General features: G+C 31.1%; 4 protein-coding genes across 4 annotated transcripts; 1 reads left to right on the top strand and 3 right to left on the bottom strand.

Moving 5' to 3' along the window:
* The first annotated feature begins 2767 nt into the window (after positions 1–2767).
* LOC100166059 lies at positions 2768–10928 on the top strand. The gene is made up of 3 exons (XM_001951832.5): positions 2768–3384; positions 6570–6801; positions 8550–10928. The coding sequence occupies exons 1-3, from the start codon at positions 3253–3255 to the stop codon at positions 8864–8866; spliced, it is 681 nt and encodes a 226-aa protein (XP_001951867.1). The 5' UTR covers positions 2768–3252; the 3' UTR covers positions 8867–10928.
* A 1880-nt stretch (positions 10929–12808) lies between these two features.
* Positions 12809–16618, bottom strand: LOC103309356 (follicle cell protein 3C-1). The gene is made up of 5 exons (XM_008184600.3): positions 16489–16618; positions 14541–14704; positions 13325–13607; positions 13117–13188; positions 12809–13047 (listed from the first exon to the last, which is right to left on the bottom strand). Exons 2-5 carry the CDS (start codon positions 14603–14605, stop codon positions 12937–12939), a joined length of 531 nt encoding a protein of 176 aa, XP_008182822.1. The 5' UTR covers positions 14606–14704; positions 16489–16618; the 3' UTR covers positions 12809–12936.
* On the bottom strand, positions 14837–16416 carry LOC115034289 (3-hydroxybutyryl-CoA dehydratase-like). Its single transcript, XM_029490691.1, has one exon. The coding sequence runs from the start codon at positions 16387–16389 to the stop codon at positions 15961–15963; it is 429 nt and encodes a 142-aa protein (XP_029346551.1). The 5' UTR covers positions 16390–16416; the 3' UTR covers positions 14837–15960.
* Positions 15758–16650, bottom strand: LOC115034288 (armadillo repeat-containing protein 7-like; the record flags this gene model as incomplete). The annotated part of the gene is given in 1 exon segment (XM_029490690.1): positions 15758–16650. A coding segment is annotated over 1 exon segment (143 nt), but the record flags the coding sequence as incomplete, so codon positions are not given.
* Positions 16651–18300: the final 1650 nt, after the last annotated feature.

Below are 18300 nucleotides of genomic sequence, written 5' to 3'. Positions count from 1 at the left end.
AATATTCTGTATTTCTGTGTTAGCCGAAGCCCCAAGGTTTGTGAAAACCAGATTTCTAAAAAAAGTTATTGAATATTGAATAACAAAATTCCCTTTAAAACTATTAGATAACTATTAGATTACCTACTACCTATGTGTTTATATTACGATAGTTATAAACCCACTTTAAAAACCAAAAGTATTTGAAAAGTATTCCAAATACTTTTTCAATGTATTTGAGTAGTATTTGAAATACTTTACAATTAAAGTATTTGAGTAGTATCTTAAATACTTAAAAAAAATGTATTTGAGTATTTACTCAAGTACTTTTTAAAAGTATTCTTTACAGGACTGCTGTCTGGTGGCAAATCAAACAAACTGGCAAGGCCCTTGGTCCTACCTATGTTCTTTATTACCGGTTTTTACTTTTTTTTCATTATCTGCGGGCCGGATAAAATTTGTCCGAGGGCCGTATCCGACCCGCGGGCCGCTATTTGGTGACCGCCGATATAGAACGTCAACATTCTACATGGAAACTATAAAGTACCTAATTTTAATTGAGCTAGAGGTGTACTGCAATGTTTTGACAAATCAACGATTCACAAACGGAAGTCCCAGTATATGGTGGTCCTACAATTTAGGATGATAATTATTGGTAGACTATATTATAATATAATTAACTAACAGTATCCAAATTTAACTGCATTTGTATGCAGTTGTGGATAGTGGCGATGATTATTGATTAGGCATATAATAAATTTAACTATTAAGGCTTTCTCTGTTTATGTATAGAAATAATATTTTCATAAATTATTGATAATAATATGTTTATTGAAACACAGTATTTGTAAACAGTAATACTCATAATATAATCTATACTTTTTGAAAATATTCACTTGAATAATTTCAAGATAGAATTAATATTACTACCTATACAAGTGTAATTACTAATTTTTGTAAGGTAGATGTTAAGGAAATTGGCCGATTGTTATTATCCAATATTTATAGATAAATATCTATAAATAACATCGGCATGTTTAAATTCACTTGCAGGAATATAATTTTTTCAATAAATAAATTTAAAATATTCAATAAAATTCGCTATTCTATAGCAAATTTCGGGGGAAAGTCGGCGACGTAGCTCTATGGAAATTTCCTATTTCTAGACCTAGCTGTCGTTACTCGTTTATAGATTTTAAATATATCCCAAAATTAAAATAATATATTTATTCAATATATTAGACGGATATAGTTTACTAGCTATATTTTTCCGTGTTCTAAACACCACTTTAGTATTACAATTTTAGTTTGAAATGATTCTAAATATTGTTTTATATATTTTACATTATTGTCAATTCCAGAAAACAACGATCCACTATTTGTAAATAGGTTAATCTCGGTGAGAAAAATGTAATAGTTTATCTTAAAATAACCGTTTAAGTTTTAAGTCAAAATCCGTAGCTCGAGCTCATGTTGTGTTATTTTTTTTTGATTCAGTTAAGGCTTTTTTTTTATTTGAGCAATTTTTTGGTATTGTTTGAAAAATATGTTAAAATATTTTACGTTTATTTTTCACATGATTTTTTAAAAGGAGCTGCGCTGGCAAATTGCGCCAGGAATATGGTGCCTATATACTTTTCTCTCTTTAGCTTGCATATACACATATTATCAGTCGACTACAATAATAATTACCTATATATTCTATACATACATCATATTAATATGGAATCACATTCACAACTACACGTGATGTAGCCACGAACCCACTACCCTGTGTGATCGTGTATGCGGGGGCGTCATTTCAGTTTATTTTAAGGGTGTGCAAACAATTAAAGAGTCAAATTTTTTCCCACCTTTAGGCCAATCGTTAAAAAATCGATTAGTTTCCATACATATCCATATATAAATTAATAAATTAAATATAAAATATTCAAATTTTAGATAGCTAGTAGCTAGTAGCTACCGGCTTATCATTCAGCTTTTATTATTTTTAAATTTTTGAACACACCCATTTGATTAATACATAGTTACCTATATTTGAAATTAGGATATCAAACAAAAGGGAAAATACAAATTAATTACACGCTGGTGGGTAAAGTGATACTGATATTAATTTATCAATATTATCAAATTAGATAACACAATATTATTTATGATAAGCAGTGAATACTGAATAGCAGTGCATGTACAATTAAAGATTGGCAAACTGAAGGCAAAGACGGCCAAGCCATAGTATCAATGATGCCTAGGCTAATTATTGTAGATAAAAAAATTTCACACCCTGCCACCCCCCCAAATGGCGCCCCTACACAGTAGGATTATACTAATTAGTCGTATATAGTTCGTAGTCCGTAGAGGTAACTATAAATAACGACGTATCTGATATTCTGATAGCACTGAGGTCAAGCCATCAAATACTGCAACTGTAGCAGTAAATACATATTCCTGTTATCGGCTACCGACGAACCCGAGGATTGGGTACTACAATAATATTATATAATTGAGACCTGAGTCAGCTATTATATTGTACAGATACGCTTATTATTATATATAGGGACGCTCGATGCTCGGCATGTTCTCACGGCGGCTGCTATATAATATGATAAGATAATAATTTTATATTATTATTATTATTATTGTTGTTGTTGTTGCTATATAATATTATATTATACTTGCCCGGCGACGACGTCGAGGGGAAACGACGACGTACACACTCATACGCTCAACACTACTCCCCCGGTCATCATCACATATTATGTTTTACATGTATATTAATATACTGCACACACGTATAATACAGACATCATCCACGGTATACGTATATAACAAGCACACGCACACACACGCACGCGTTCGCAAGCAAATTTAACTTTTTACGACGACCGCGGCGGTGCACATCACGAGTAAATGATTTTTTATTTTTTTTTCTAAATGCACCGACCTAGCCCCGCACAGTTTAAATTATCATAATCTCTTAACAATCCTTAATTGGACGGGACCGTTCGGGACGTCGAGAGCACCGCGCACAATACACATTCTCATACAGTCCTTTGGTCCCGTCGCGTCATGATCTCGCATTCGATATTATAATATACCTAAAATTGTTGTACACGCACATTTGCTATTACGACACTCAAAGTCGCGTCTTGGTTTCGTATGGTATAATATTGTACGGTTTCGCCCGTTCGTCCGATAATTTCGTTTACCTTTGATGTGATTTTATTTCGTCCGATTTTTAAACAAACCTTTTTTTACCCCTTACTCCGGTCAAAAATGTACCGTCTGTTTTTGGTACTGTGTTTGTGTTACGGTTTGCCGGGCTATGCGTCCGAGGAGGAAACACCCACTTCGGTGTACGAACACTGCGGCAATCTGCAGCTACAGGAAAACATTCAAATTAAATTGGTACGTGCTATTATATGATATATGAACAACATATCCATTTAAAATAAAATTATTAGTAATTAGGTTTGATAAATGTTGACTTTTTTAGTTTTATTTCGATTTATGTTGCCCATTAAAATGTTTGTTTCTAGGTCATAAAGTTTTAAAATAGGTACAATAAAAGATACATTAAAAGTTGTTACTACAGCAATTAAAAAATATGGAAAATACATAAGAACAATTTTTTAATTAAAAATTCAAGTTTTGATCATTTTACTTCATTTTAGACATTTTGTTATGATTTCAAATATTAATCGTAAATACTTGCAATTTTTTGCCATTATATGAATTATTATTTATTATACGCAATGTTATCCTCTAGGTACCACAAAATACATCACTAATATTCAATCCGAGTCACATAATATATTTCCTGTATTTTTATTAATTTTATATCATATCAAATTATAATTTGTCTAATATTTTTAAAAACATTGTCTGACACTTTAAATTAGAAAAAATGATCAAACTTTAATTTCGATGGAAGTTCCTTGTAACAAATTGAATCTATAGTTGGTATTCTGAGGGTCAAAAATCAAAATTTTCGAGTACCTACTTTAAAAATAATTGGAAAAAACAATAAATAATTTAAAAATAACTGGAAATACTACGCAAAGCCAGTTTTTGAAAAATCGATTTTTTTTTTTGTTTCAACTCAAAAATGAATATTAAACTGTGGAAATTCGAAAATTTTACCGAATTTTCATAAATGAAATTACTAGACATGAAATAATTTTCAAAATACTTCGGATCTTTTTTTCTATTTATAGATATATATTTTAAACTATAGACTTTTTTCCAATTTATGCAACGTTGGGACGTTTGGTGTTTAATAGTTAGGTACTTATTATACAATGTCTCATTATTAAAGCGCAATGCATTTTTTGAAAACTATGTTACGCTATAATATTATAATGACCAATAAGTTATCGTATAATAGATAATTATTTATCACCTAACATCCAATCATCCATCGTGTTGCTGAAGACAGGGACCATAGGATAGGCGCCACTGTCCACAGGAAACACTGAGCCACACTTGTTTAATTCATATATAAATTAATGAATGCTGAGCGGCTGACCTAAACGACGACAGAAAAAAATGGAGTAATAAGAATGCAGTTCAATCTCGAGCTTGATAATTATAAATTTTGGTTCCGTTCACGTTTATTAACTTAAAGTGGCTACAATTAGTAAAAGTACGTGTATCTATGGCACGTTTTAAAAAGAAATTATACTAATGTTACACTTACATACGAAATACGAATAGCATCTGCCCAATGTTTTATTAAATTTAATTATATTGTAAATAAATGATTATATGCTATTCAATATCACGTCCCAGCCCCCCATTGGAAGGTATATTGTTGAATTGCACTGAATAGGTACATCGTACAAATCGTATAAAACTAATTTACACAATTATATTCATATAGATATAATAATAATAGATATAATAATGGATTCAATTAAATTGCGAACACTTCTAAGCTTACTTCGTAAGATTTTAGTTTTTATAAATCCATCTGCTACAGTTTGTAAATTACCAATTATAATTTAATTTTGTTTAAGTTTTTAAATTAAAAAATCTAATCAATGGTGAAAAATTGACAGCATTTCAAGCGCACCCGCAGGATAAAATCCTACCTGAGGCAAGATGAAAATTACTTATAAATTTTAATCTAATAATATAGTTATAGTTATATTGATATACAAGTACAGGTACAGTCAAAAATTGCCTCAAGCAAGGGCTTACAGCTTATTGAATATTATATGCCATATCTAATGAATTTTATATTTTTATTCTATAGGTTAGCAGGTATAGTTTCAGCTTTATCATAAATTAGTTAAATTATTTATTTGCTATATTTACGTGTCCATTCGTTTTTCGTATTGATATAATTCCTATTATCTATGTTTACGTATAGATATAAAAGTTGCATGCAAATAATATTTTAAGAACATCTGCTATTTAATTTTTAATATATACCAAATACTTACATATAAATACCTAATGATACAGGATAAACTATTTTGGATAACAATTTAAAAAAAATAATAAATAACAAATTATTTAGTATTTTAGGGCTTAAGTACCTTATAATATTTGAAAAATTCATCAAAACCAATAGATTCGTACATTAAATAGTTTTTTTTAGGATTGCTGAATTAAGCTGGCCCATAATTTAAAAATACTCTATTAATTTATACAGATTTATTAAAATAAAATATGATATAATGGTAAGTAGCTCATAAACTTTCCAATAAAAAAATCTATTTGGTATAATTTAGGTATTAGATCCAAAGGAATACATCAATATATTAATAATTATATATATATTTAATTATTCATTTATAAAAGTTAGTTATAGAGTTTAAGATGATTTACATTTAGTACTGCACTAATGAGCTTATAACTAAAAAACATTATTCCTACTTACTAGTTTATAATACTTTAAACCATTAAGAGGACGTCACACCCACATCTGTTATCTACGTCTAACAGACGTACCTAGTACATTTTACATTAACATTAACCTATTTTACGCTGTTATTTTTAAAATTAGAGTGAATTGATCTATTATCATTTTTAAAGGTAAGATACTAACATTATTATCTAGATGCTTTTATTAATATTTTAATTAAAAAACAAGCTAGAATATTTTTAAAATTCCCAGTTAAAATGCATTATTGAGAACGTACAATTTGCGATGTTGTACGTTTGTAAGACGGAGACAACTCATACAAAAACGTCTCTTAAAATTAAAATAACGATGTTTTTTTTAGATTATTAAATTACTGTACTGAACATCAGTCCTTGATATAAATAGATACTAAATAGGATACAAATAAATTGAAATTAGATGCCGCTTAAATTGCACCTATTGTTTTATAATTTATTGTGTTATGTTTTTTTTTCAGTCAAATTGATGATGTCATTTTACAGACATTAACATATACTATAATGTCACTAATGTATATCAGTATTCAGTATTAATGTTTTATAAACTATAGACATGCATGAAAGAGATGATTTCAGTTTAAAAATAAAACAATTTAAAATGTTGATTCATTAAAATACCAATTACCCACATACGTTTGGAACAGATATATTCAAGTAATATTTTACATTATTTTTATTTTCAGATAACTGGTACGTGGTATGTAATTGAAATCCTACAACACAAAACAAACGATAAATTATATAATGGAGAGAAATTTGAAGTACCCACTTGTCCTTCTGTTTTCCTAACGCTTGCGGGTTCGGATACTGATCTCAAATTGTACTGGAACGAAGATACAGGCGACATTGAATATCTGTTCAAAATTAAAGACAAATCATCTCCAGGATTCTGGCTGTCGTCTGGATCACAAAATGGTAATATCTAAAACCATATATATTTATTATATAAATAAGTACACAAAATATATAAAATATAAATACGTGGGCAAAGTGCAATCCACCGTTGGACAGGACATTTTATGAACATTAAGTTATTGAAGACAAAATACTGCGGACAAGCCTTTATTAGGAAACATTACTTAAATAGGACCATAGCTATGTACAATGTACATGCGATTTATTCGTAATGACACTGATGCAAATAATACCATACACAAAAGAAAGTTAAAATGTGCGCATGGTAACTATTATGAGTTGTGAGTGAACGGTTTATACCCTCTGATGACTAGTGAGGCTAACCGATAAAGCAAGAAATTAGACATAATTAACTTATTATTCGATTTTAATTCTTCGTCTGTGTATTGTTTAATTTCATATACTTGTATAGAAGTATATTTTTTTTATTACATTATGTCTACATACTATTATACTATATAGAGTAGGATGAAATTATAAATCCTTTTATAAGATACTGTAAAATGAGTACTCACCTATACCTACTTATAAGTTATAATGTCATACTTAAACTAACAATTTTGACATTTTTAAAAATAAAATATTTGGTTGAAATACATTTTTAGAATGAGTACATTCATAACATATTTAAATAGGTACATTTCTCGTAACTGGCAGCTCAATTGCACGTTTCGTCCTAATACTATGATAATGTTACATATTATATTATAAATTATAATTAATGTAAAATGGTATCTACTATTCTACTATCTTGGCAGTGTAGAATGATGTTAGTTGCGTAATCTCATAGGCCACAGCACTTAAACCACAGAAGTCTTATTTTTCATAACATGTTTTAAACTATAATTATTTTATAAAAACAGTCAATAAGCCTTGCTAATATTATTTATGTAGAAGTATAATATGAACTTGTATTATTCTTACCAAACTGCCAACACTATACTATAGTCTTAAATTAAGGTTTAACGTTAAGTATACAATTGAAGCGAAAAACTTAATGATCTACATGCGTTAAATACTTAAACGTTAACCTAAAATTATAAATAATTGATAATAATAAGGTCTCATTAAACAATAACCGTTGACAGTTATTAGGTAGCCAGGTAAGTATACATTTGAAGTCAAAAGTCATGAAACTTACTAACTATCAATTATACCTGTCCTATACAAATACCTAGTTTTGATATTTTGTTGATTATTTGTTCGATTGTAAATTGTAAATTAGAAATAATTGAAAAAATAATTTCACTATATCTACTTATTTATGAGCTGAGTTACAATGGTATTATCGGTCTTCGTGAATATTAGTTATACACAATATGCAAAACCAGTCTTTATAATATTAATTATTGTCCAATACCTAGTGAAACGTACAGTAATAAACTAATAACTAATAACTTGTGCTCTATATACTCCGATACACGAATGCATTTTAAAAACTGTGCTTATTTCTTCAGAATACGCATATTGTGAAGGATTTGCCGAAGGTGGTATGTTAAGCTGATAGACGCATAATGACACATTTGTGTATTTTAATATTATACTGAATATTAGGACACGTTTACAATCGATATTTACAATAAATTATGGTTGCGCCTAACATATAGACATATATAACCAGATAAAATGTGAAATACCTTTCGATGGAACCGAAAAATTTAAAATTGGAGCCTGCTCATTTCATATTATGTTCGCGATAATATGTCTTATACCTTTAACGTTTAACCTGGACGCCGTCCGTTTTGCAGGCACCCTAGTGCAGGTGACCACCTACGACCAGTTCGCGGGCATGGTGTACGTCCGGAAGGCGATAAGCAATCACATGGTGTTGACGTTCTGCTCGCCGAACACGCAGCTGTACAGCGTGGTGTTGGCCAGGGACAAGACGCTGGACGCCAAGGAACTGAAGAGCATCGTGAACCACATGCACCTGCAAAAGTTGCCCATCACGCAGACGAAACGCACGTGTCGCAGCTCGGCGTCCACGGCCCGGGCTACCGCTTGGATGACCACCGCGTTCTGCTTGACGTACCTGCAGGCGTGGTACTTGCGCGTCCACAAATAGGTCGTATCCGCGAGCGTCACGCGCCTATATTATACACGTCGGGGCAAACGGACGCGCAAAAACACACACACCCATCCACACACACACACACAAAACACACATACGGGCGCAGGGTCGGCGTCGGTCGAGGTTTGCGAGGGGGTATAAATGTATTATAAATTATAACAGTCGACGACTTAAGCTCGGGAACGCGCTACAGACGGCGTTCAGAATTATGATAATTATTATTATTATTAGGTATCGCACTATTGTTTCTGAATGCGATGTCCGAAGCTGAGGAATTTAATGTTTCATTTCACTTAAAATACAATCAATATTATGATAATGGGCAGATAATACCTAAGTCTTATCATACCCGGGATGTATCAAATAATTTGCTACCCACCTACATTATATAATTATACATTTCGGGTACTAGCTCCTTCTACTCACGAATATTTGTATAGTGAAGGCTTCACACAAGCAGTGAATCAGTGGATATAAAGGGGGGGGGTGGACCATCCCTCCTTGTGATTTTTGCCACCACTATACATTATTACAATATATTGGCTACAATCACGGACTAAGATATTATAGAATAGACTGGAAACGACATGATTGGCGGAGGTCGGGAGACGACCACCAAAAAGTTCCTCACACTGGTGGCCGAATGTTTTTAGCGCACCCGGTGGGTTTATTTGGCTTCACATTTTGTATCTTAGTACGGTCTAAGATAGAATGGACTGGCATCGTCTGGGTGAGGGGGGTAGGGAGTAGGACTCACAAATTTCTGGTAAACTACATGTGTTATGGGACCTTAACTGTCACTGAGCGAATGATAGTTGAATTTAAAACTATTGATTAGATATACCAAATTATCTAGTCCGTAGGTTAAAATTAAAACCACCATGTGCGCTGGTAACAGTGAAGGTCCCATAACATCAGACATTTGTGGTCCACCGAAACTGTTTCAATGCCAGTTCATTATATCTTAGTCCGTGTTTTATATATATGGCGTTGTAAACTCTCGGTCCCCATTGCGACCCCTCGCACTTGACTTTGTACGTACATTCATGGCCACTGTTAAGCTGTAACAGAATATATCTGGTATACGCGTATAGTAATAATAAACAGTATTTCACCATATTCGTTCCCACACAAAACTTTTTTAATTCAATATTTTGAAATAATGTTACTGCGTATTAGACGGTATAACTATACATTTATACCGCCATTACATTTCATTCAGGGTTTTTTTTTTTTTTGGACCCCCTAAACCCCCTTTACTCCGACCCTGCGCACACACACAAATGACAATACTTAAAACGATAGGAAAGGAAGAAAAATAAAATCATTGATTTTATATTATATATAATATACTCAACGATAAAATACAAAAAACGCATACCTTCCATACCCAACATTGCGTTGTTACCCGAACACATAATGATGACATAATAATATATCTACCCATAATATGTGTACCATGCTCAATTCAAGTTGTGCAATAATATCGTTAAAATTTATCAATTCCGTTCAATTTGTACTTTTGCTTAATTTTTCGGATCTCTTTAGTGCATAGTGATTTTGTTTTATTGCGTACCTATATACATGCTACAATCTACCTATAAATTATAATATTGTTTTAGTACACACATTTTCTAACGTTTAATTGGACGACTACTATTATAGCAGTACCTACTATAACATTATAATTGCACAATGTTGGGTTACCTTTTTTTTGTGTAATTTATCTTCTTAAAACTAATGTATTGTTACAATAACTACTTAGATATAATTATTATTTAATAAAACTATTTGTAAATTGAAGAAAAAAATGTTTTTTATAAAATTTTATTAAATCAAATGTTTATTACAAATACTTTATATTAATATATCTATATAATATAATATATTTTGCAGTAATCAAAGCAGCTATACAACGGCTGTGAAGTATGTTAGCTTATATACTTTATTCATATAAATAATAAAGCACAATTATAATAATTGTATATGTACATTAACTCAAAACACTTATTGTATCTATTTGAATGAATAAAAATAGACTCAACTTTTAAAATTACCTACCAGTATTATAAAAAAACACATTTAATTATATTATAATAGGTATAGCCGCAGTCTTGTTGCATCACTTGCATTATTAAGGATTTACAGATTATATATTCTATTTATATTTTATAATGAAAATATTAATCACTTATGAACAAAAATATTAAGTAATTCGATTAGTCTTTGTAATGTCTGACGAGAGGCGGTATCACAATGATTATCAGGTAAACGATGAGCGTCCAGATGGGCATAAACACGTAGTATATTGGCAACTGGGGGTTTTGATTTTCCAACTTATAGCAAAGTGTGAATTGGGCGATGATCTTCATCAGGCATATGACAAAAATTATGCACCTTCGACTGCCGCAAAACACCGGCATCTCGGTCATCGCCTGACACGAATTGCTGTGCACGCAGGAGCATATTATGAACAGTGCCGTTAGCGCATCGTCCAACCAAATCGGCATGAATATCAGATACCAACTCTGTTTTTGTTTGGTCTGTAGCTGTATGGTGAGCAGCACCAAAAATAACACCATTGAAGCCCACGTGGTCAGTGCACGTTGAGTCAAAGCCATTCTAAAAAAAAATATATATATATAAAATTATTATATTGTACTACTTATCTCTTATAGAAATAATCTGTAAATTATTATACATTAACTTTTTATAATATATAGTATAAGTACACGCTCGAAGGTCAATGGTTTTAAAGTATTTATTAATAAAAAAAAGGACTGTTCTTTACGAAAAAATCATTTTCGCAATTTTATTGTCTATACAAAGTATTTTGAAATAAAGATGTGATTAACCAACTACTGGGTAGGTGCTTCAGTACAATTCAATATTGCCTCAATATGAAACACGTGAATTTAACAATTTTATTTTTAGTCGGAAAACCTTTCTAAAGATTTGTACGAATCTATAACTGAACAAATGCGGAAATCAATATAATATTTGTAGTGGATTATAAAGGTTTTCATTCTAAATTTACAAATTGTTATAGACTAATAAGAATGTTTTTCATCAAAACTTAAACATGGGATAAGAATGCTGAATAAGTAATAAGTAATATTTTTATTAAGCTGTATTAAAATTGTGGATTATTTTAATCAATTAGAACTAAAGAACAATATTAATTTTAAATGTAGGTACCTATGATTTACAAGCAACATGTCTTAGTAATAACAATAATTTAATAAATATTAGTAGTACAAAGATCTACTTTATCATAAATCATAATTTTTAACTTGTAATTTGTATGAAATGAAATACATATTGTTTACCAAATACCATTTAGTAAATACCAACTCACTCATAGTTTAAAAAATAAATTGTCAAAAATACAATGTTTTGTACTAAAGTATTTAACTATAATAAGAATTATTATTAATTATTTCCCAGTAGGTATCATATTATTTACAACCATTCATAAATAACTACATTGCTTAAAAGAAAATCAATTAAAACAAGAAAAAATAAAATTTGGTTACACATTTGCCATACATTTAAAGTTTGAAAAAATTGCAAAAGCTGACTCTCAAAAATCATGTTTTTGGACTTGAGGTGCTTTGTATGAACGGGAATAAAATACACTATAAACTATGAATAATTATGTAAAAAGTATTAATTAATGTGATATTTGAGATGGGTTTATATTCAAAAACTGTATTATATGGGGGAAGGGTCATGAGGTGACTGATTTAATTTTTCACCTATTTGGGGGGGGGGGGGGGGTCGTACTGTTAAAAAGGTTGAGAAACGCTGCTATAGAGCATAGTAATAACACTATTTAAATTATATAACTAAAACAAAATAATACAAAAATATGAGTGTGACTTTAAAAGATACATTCACTGTATAAATTACTCAATTAAAAACAAAAACAAAATCTCAAGAATAAGATAAATATTTCTTTAATAAAAAACGTATAAAAATACATTAAAATAAATAATAACACATATTATTATTTCGTAAGGTATAACTATAAATACACATTACACACATGTTTCAAGTTTCTATTATAATACAGGACATTTGTAATTCTGGCCGTCCTTGCAACAAAACTCTTTGCCGGTGGACAAAAGTGTGTTAATCCACGAGTCGTTGCAGTTTTTCACGAATAGATGCGCCTGGAAAAATCAAAAACATTTTTATGTAAAGACTTTTATTATACAGCGAGAGGAAATTCAATAACTCACCCGTTCCTTGTATACGTCACGATCGACCGAACCGCAGATTATCGCCGGACTGTTTGGCAAGTGTTTTGCGATCTGCAGACGAGGAGAAAACAACAATATTACTGTCATAACATATACCTACTACTACCAGACATCCTTATCAATATTGATAATATACAGTTTTACAAAAATCAAAAATATGCAGTTCATGATCCCGGTATATACTCACAATTTCCAAACACTTGTTGGTGCAAGTCTTCACGCCCAGAGCATTACAGGGGGCTGATTCGTCCTGTTCGTGCAACAACGCGGCGTATCCAGTTGGCTGTTTTTTACTGCCCTTGGTGATTTGGCTACTCAGAAACACGCCACAAATACACGGCGTCTTTGTGGCCGACGAGGACAGTGATTGCGCGAATGGTAGTGGTTTTACCGCCGGCGCGTGATTTAACATTTCGTTAAGCTTTTGGACCGGCCTTTGTTCGTCACCACTGTCAGATTGATCGGCGAAACTATAAAACGATTACAATACATAGGTAAGGTTGGTTATCAAGAAGGGCATGGACCAATTGTGCCAGAACAAAATTTGACCGGCCTTTGATCGTCACCACCGTCGGATTGATCGGATTGAAAATTTGTATTTTAGGGTCAATATACCAATTGCGTAGCTTATATTTTACGGTTAGTGTACCAATTGCACTCTTTATATTATACGGTAAATATACCAATTTCGCTTGTATTAAAATTTGCCTGGCGGCTACCTTCAGATTTAGAAATATTGTTGTTCGATCTAATTCCATCAACGTCAACATAAAATCACAAAAATGCTTGAAAATTAAAAACGTATTTATTGTTCAATTGATTACTGGTTATAATACATTGTATAACAGTATCGGGAATTTTATGAAACATTATTATCATTACAGACATTTAATCACGGAAATATGCATTTGAGTGATAGACGAAAACAAATTATCATTATCATAAATTTTATATAATTGACGATCAAAAAGTAGCTTGTTAAATGTAAAGAAAACATTGTTTGTTCATTTATAATATATTATGTATTATGCATTAATACTCGCAAAAAATCGGTTAGTGTAATAATTTATCGTATAACTATAAATTATAACTATAAAAAAAAAATTATAACTATTAACTTATATACTATATATACTAATAACTTTTCCTTAGATAGTGTAAAATGTTTTGAACGCAATTGGTCTATCGACCCTACAATTTTCAGAGCGCAATTGGTAAACTCTCGTCAATAACAGTATATACTAACATAATATAAGTAGAATACCTATTAAGTAATACTATATACTATATTATTGGTAACGAAAAAGAAACGAATATGCGAAATGAAACCGATAATATTATAATAATATTTTGTCGTTTCAGAAACAGTAATATTATAATTTATGTACCGTAAAACGACTTACCACGGCGAGATTGACCCGAGTGCGACTGCTAATGACACCATCGTTGTAGTCACCATCATCATCATCGTGATATAGTTTTTTGGAAGCAACAGGTGCTATAGAATATAATACGTACACCAAGTGTGGATCGAATTTATTGTACTTGACGAACTCTTGACCGCAGGCTGTAAGAGAATGCGCTTGTTTTCGTTCGTACGGCGTTATTTATAAATGACGTGCAAACGACAAGAAGACTTCCTCGTGAATTGTGTTTTGTAAACACTAAATTACTGTTTAAAATATAAGCGGAAACACGGTGATGGAGAACTGTTTAATTTTCGAAAAGAGAAACAATACATACGGTTCAGGAAACTGGTTCGCTGCGTTCGTTTTGTAAACATTAAATTACGAGTATAATGACCAAAAAAAAAATATAAAATTCTGTGATAACAAAACAATTATAAGGCCAACTTCACGCGATACTATATTATTGTTAAGACTTGTATACCCAACAATAATGATGAGATTTCGGTATTTCACTTTTACTGCGAATTATATAGGTTCATAGTGACTTACTATATACATCTAAAAAATTTCAACGATTCTTCTAACGTAATATACGAGCATAATGTATAATAGATATAACGTCATAAATTATACCATTACGAGTTTACGACTCTAAAACGATTTAAATTGTATAGTTTTAAACCAGAAAACTTGTTTTTATATAGGTACCTACCCATTCAAATTTAGTTGAGAATTATGATTTTAAAATGTAAGTGTAAAAATTTTTAAAAAAACACGGGAATTTCTTTCATTAGGATTTACCCCAATTACATAGAGTGAATTTACTCGCTGCTATCGTCGGTGAAAAAAGTATGGCGAGAGTGAGCTGGCAGTCGCAAGTCACGATTACTATACTAGCTACATATAGTCACTAGCACACTAGCGATAGTGCCATGTCGATTAAAAAAATCGATCGCACTTTCCGGAGAATAAAATTGCCAGTGAGTAGCGAAAAAACTATAAACAGGTCAACTTTATTTGGGGCCGACATCGCTGTGTAACTGCGACAATATTCGAGGGCCCGGTTGCTAGTGATTTCGTTTATAGTATAATCGACCCTTTAATCACATTAGAACATTTTAGGCGATTAAGGGTTGTCGACTTGTCGTTAATGGTTAGGAATTGACGTGCACCTATACAACTATTAGGTATGCATTTATAACTTAAATATAAACTGTATATTATAGAATATTTAATATAGAACAATAACACCATCTTCATTATATAATAGTAAGTATTATATTGATAAACTATAAAATATAAATTTGCACGCTTAATTTTAAAATGTTAACAGTTAAAAAGTGACTAAATTAATCAATCCGGGGATTTGGACGCTTAAAATATAACACAAGTTTTTGTTTTTTAACTCTCTATTTTAAACTGTATTATCAGGCGTCTGATTTTTAGTAAGACGTTTATTGATAACGTCCGCAGTGCCTTCCATCACTACCTTGTCCCCGACCCTACACCAAAATCCACACCTCACAAGCTTTCTTATGGTCTGTATCTCAACTTCGATTTTTACTAGGTCGCCGGCATAACACGCGTTTGTGAACCTCAGGGTCTTGGACACGACAATCGTGCCGTTACCAGGTAACTTGGTACCAATCACCCCGGATACCAGACCCGCCAAATAAATGCCGTGCACCAACGGACGATCACCGGAATGTATGGGATTAGTGTCACCACTCAGGCGAGCAAACTCGTTGATATCCGATTTATCGACTCTTTTCGATATGACTACACGATCACCCACCGTAAGCGCTCTGGTGGACTGAAATCGTCTACTTAGCCGAGTAAGCATGACGAGCGTTGTATTTGTATATAATAATGATAACTATGAAATATATTTGTTATATTTGACTATATACTATAAGTATATAATATATAGGTATGTAAGTACTTAGTTATTCGGATGGGCACTATGTGTTGGACGTGATCGCCGTTTGAATGTCGTGTTCGGTACAGAAGTCTGTCAAAAATATTTTAGCCACATTCCTCAGCTTGGGGTTTTCGCTCTGAGCATGCGAGAGCATATAACCAACAATGGACGGGTTTACGATGTCTGTAAAAAAAAAGTAAGAAAAAATATAGTAAACTGGTTTTAAAGATTTTCTTTAGAAACCGCTTATAAATATAATACAATGTACCAAATTAAAATTTACAATCGTTGTTTTTTATTTATAAGTTCTAACTTTCGAAGACACCTGCGGTATAAAAAAAACATTTTTACGGTATTAGGTAGAGCCTATATAGATTTTTTGTTTTATAAATCCAAGGTTTTGAGTTTGTAAAACTTCAAATTTGTTTTTGCATTTTTTTGAAATAGGTACAATAGGTAATTTGTTTTACGCAAAAACATATATCATGTTATACTATAATAACTCAGAAATTGAGAAAATATTTTTGAATTTTAAAAATATTAATTTGTTAGCCATTATAACGAGAAAAATATAAACATTTTCTTCGATTATTTTTATTTGAAAATCAACTACTACTGTAGTAACTATTACTGTAAGATATTTATTTTTAAATGAAAATAGACGTATATTTTGAACCAAAATTGAATATAACATAATGCAATATAAGTAATACACGGGGTACCTATTATACGGATAATTTATTTATTCATAAGATAAATTGTGTAAAGAGATATACAGGGGCGGACTGGTTAGGGTGGCGGGTGGGTGATCCCCGCTTGGGCTTGGCGAAAATTTGGGCTGCTTGAATTCATTTGGGCCAATAACTTAAAAATATTTTATTATAAGCCCAAAATCCAGACTGAATTTACTGTTTCCTGGGGGCCAATTTGTATTCCCAGTCCACCCCTGGAGATAGATAACCATTATAAAAATCATGGTTTAGTTAGTATTACCAGCTAATGATTTTTTTTAGCAAGTATAATATAATTTGTTAGAAATTGGGGGGAATATTAGCAAGACGCTTAGACGCATAAGCCAAATATTAATGAGGGAATGTAATTAAAATAATTATTTTAAGAAAATGGACCATTATATTATTTTTTATATTTTTTATAAATCTCCCATGAGTCATGACTCTTGACGATACCTTTTTCTTATTTCATAATTCATAAAAATAAATAATGTTAGGTAATTTTTGACTGGTGCATAAAATATGGATAAAGACACGATTATCCTTTTATTTAGTGTGTATGAATGTATGATAATTTATAGATAAGTGTAAAAGTTAGAAAATAGTTAGTGAAACCGTACATTTTTTTTTTTAATGTTTGTAAGTTATGACAGTAATGTAATGTATATCTTACTATTTTAAACAAACATTTAAAATAATAATAAAGTTGAAATTGACATAATGTCACGTTTTAAGAAGACGCCACACCCGAATTTGTTGTCTCCGTCTTACAAGTGCGTAACAAGGAAAATTTACGTACAGCAGTTCACATTTAGCTTAAGTTTTAATAAAATGGAGAAAAAAAACGTGTGTGGCGTCCTCTTATGATGAAACATAAGTCCTCTTTATTATTTCTTCTGTCAGGAATAAAATAATTAACTTAAACTATTTCAATTTCTTAAATTAATTAATAAATGAAACATAATGAATATACACAAAATATTTAAAACTATGTAAATTTTTGAATTTGCCAAACCAGTTAACCAAAATATTTCACAATTTAAAATATACCTTATAATCATTTAAAATGTAATCTCAACATAGATATACGATGTACCAAACA

The sequence above is a fragment of the Acyrthosiphon pisum genome, chromosome A2, assembly GCF_005508785.2.
Source record: "Acyrthosiphon pisum isolate AL4f chromosome A2, pea_aphid_22Mar2018_4r6ur, whole genome shotgun sequence".
In the NCBI taxonomy this organism is placed as follows: domain Eukaryota; kingdom Metazoa; phylum Arthropoda; class Insecta; order Hemiptera; family Aphididae; genus Acyrthosiphon; species Acyrthosiphon pisum.
Note: the sequence above shows the minus strand (reverse complement) of the source record. Positions and strands in the feature narration are given on the sequence as shown.

Excerpts from the sequence above, each read along its gene's own strand:
- LOC100166059 (XM_001951832.5), top strand. The coding sequence starts at position 3,253 with ATGTACCGTCTGTTTTTGGTACTGTGTTTGTGTTACGGTTTGCCGGGC. Across the intron at positions 3,385-6,569 it reads AAAACATTCAAATTAAATTG|ATAACTGGTACGTGGTATGT; the intron begins GTACGTGCTATT and ends TTTTATTTTCAG. Across the intron at positions 6,802-8,549 it reads GTCGTCTGGATCACAAAATG|GCACCCTAGTGCAGGTGACC; the intron begins GTAATATCTAAA and ends TCCGTTTTGCAG.
- LOC103309356 (XM_008184600.3), bottom strand. The coding sequence starts at position 14,605 with ATGATGATGATGGTGACTACAACGATGGTGTCATTAGCAGTCGCACTC. Across the intron at positions 13,608-14,540 it reads CTCGGGTCAATCTCGCCGTG|TTTCGCCGATCAATCTGACA; the intron begins GTAAGTCGTTTT and ends ATCGTTTTATAG. Across the intron at positions 13,189-13,324 it reads CCAACAAGTGTTTGGAAATT|ATCGCAAAACACTTGCCAAA; the intron begins GTGAGTATATAC and ends CCTCGTCTGCAG.
- LOC115034289 (XM_029490691.1), bottom strand. The coding sequence starts at position 16,389 with ATGCTTACTCGGCTAAGTAGACGATTTCAGTCCACCAGAGCGCTTACG.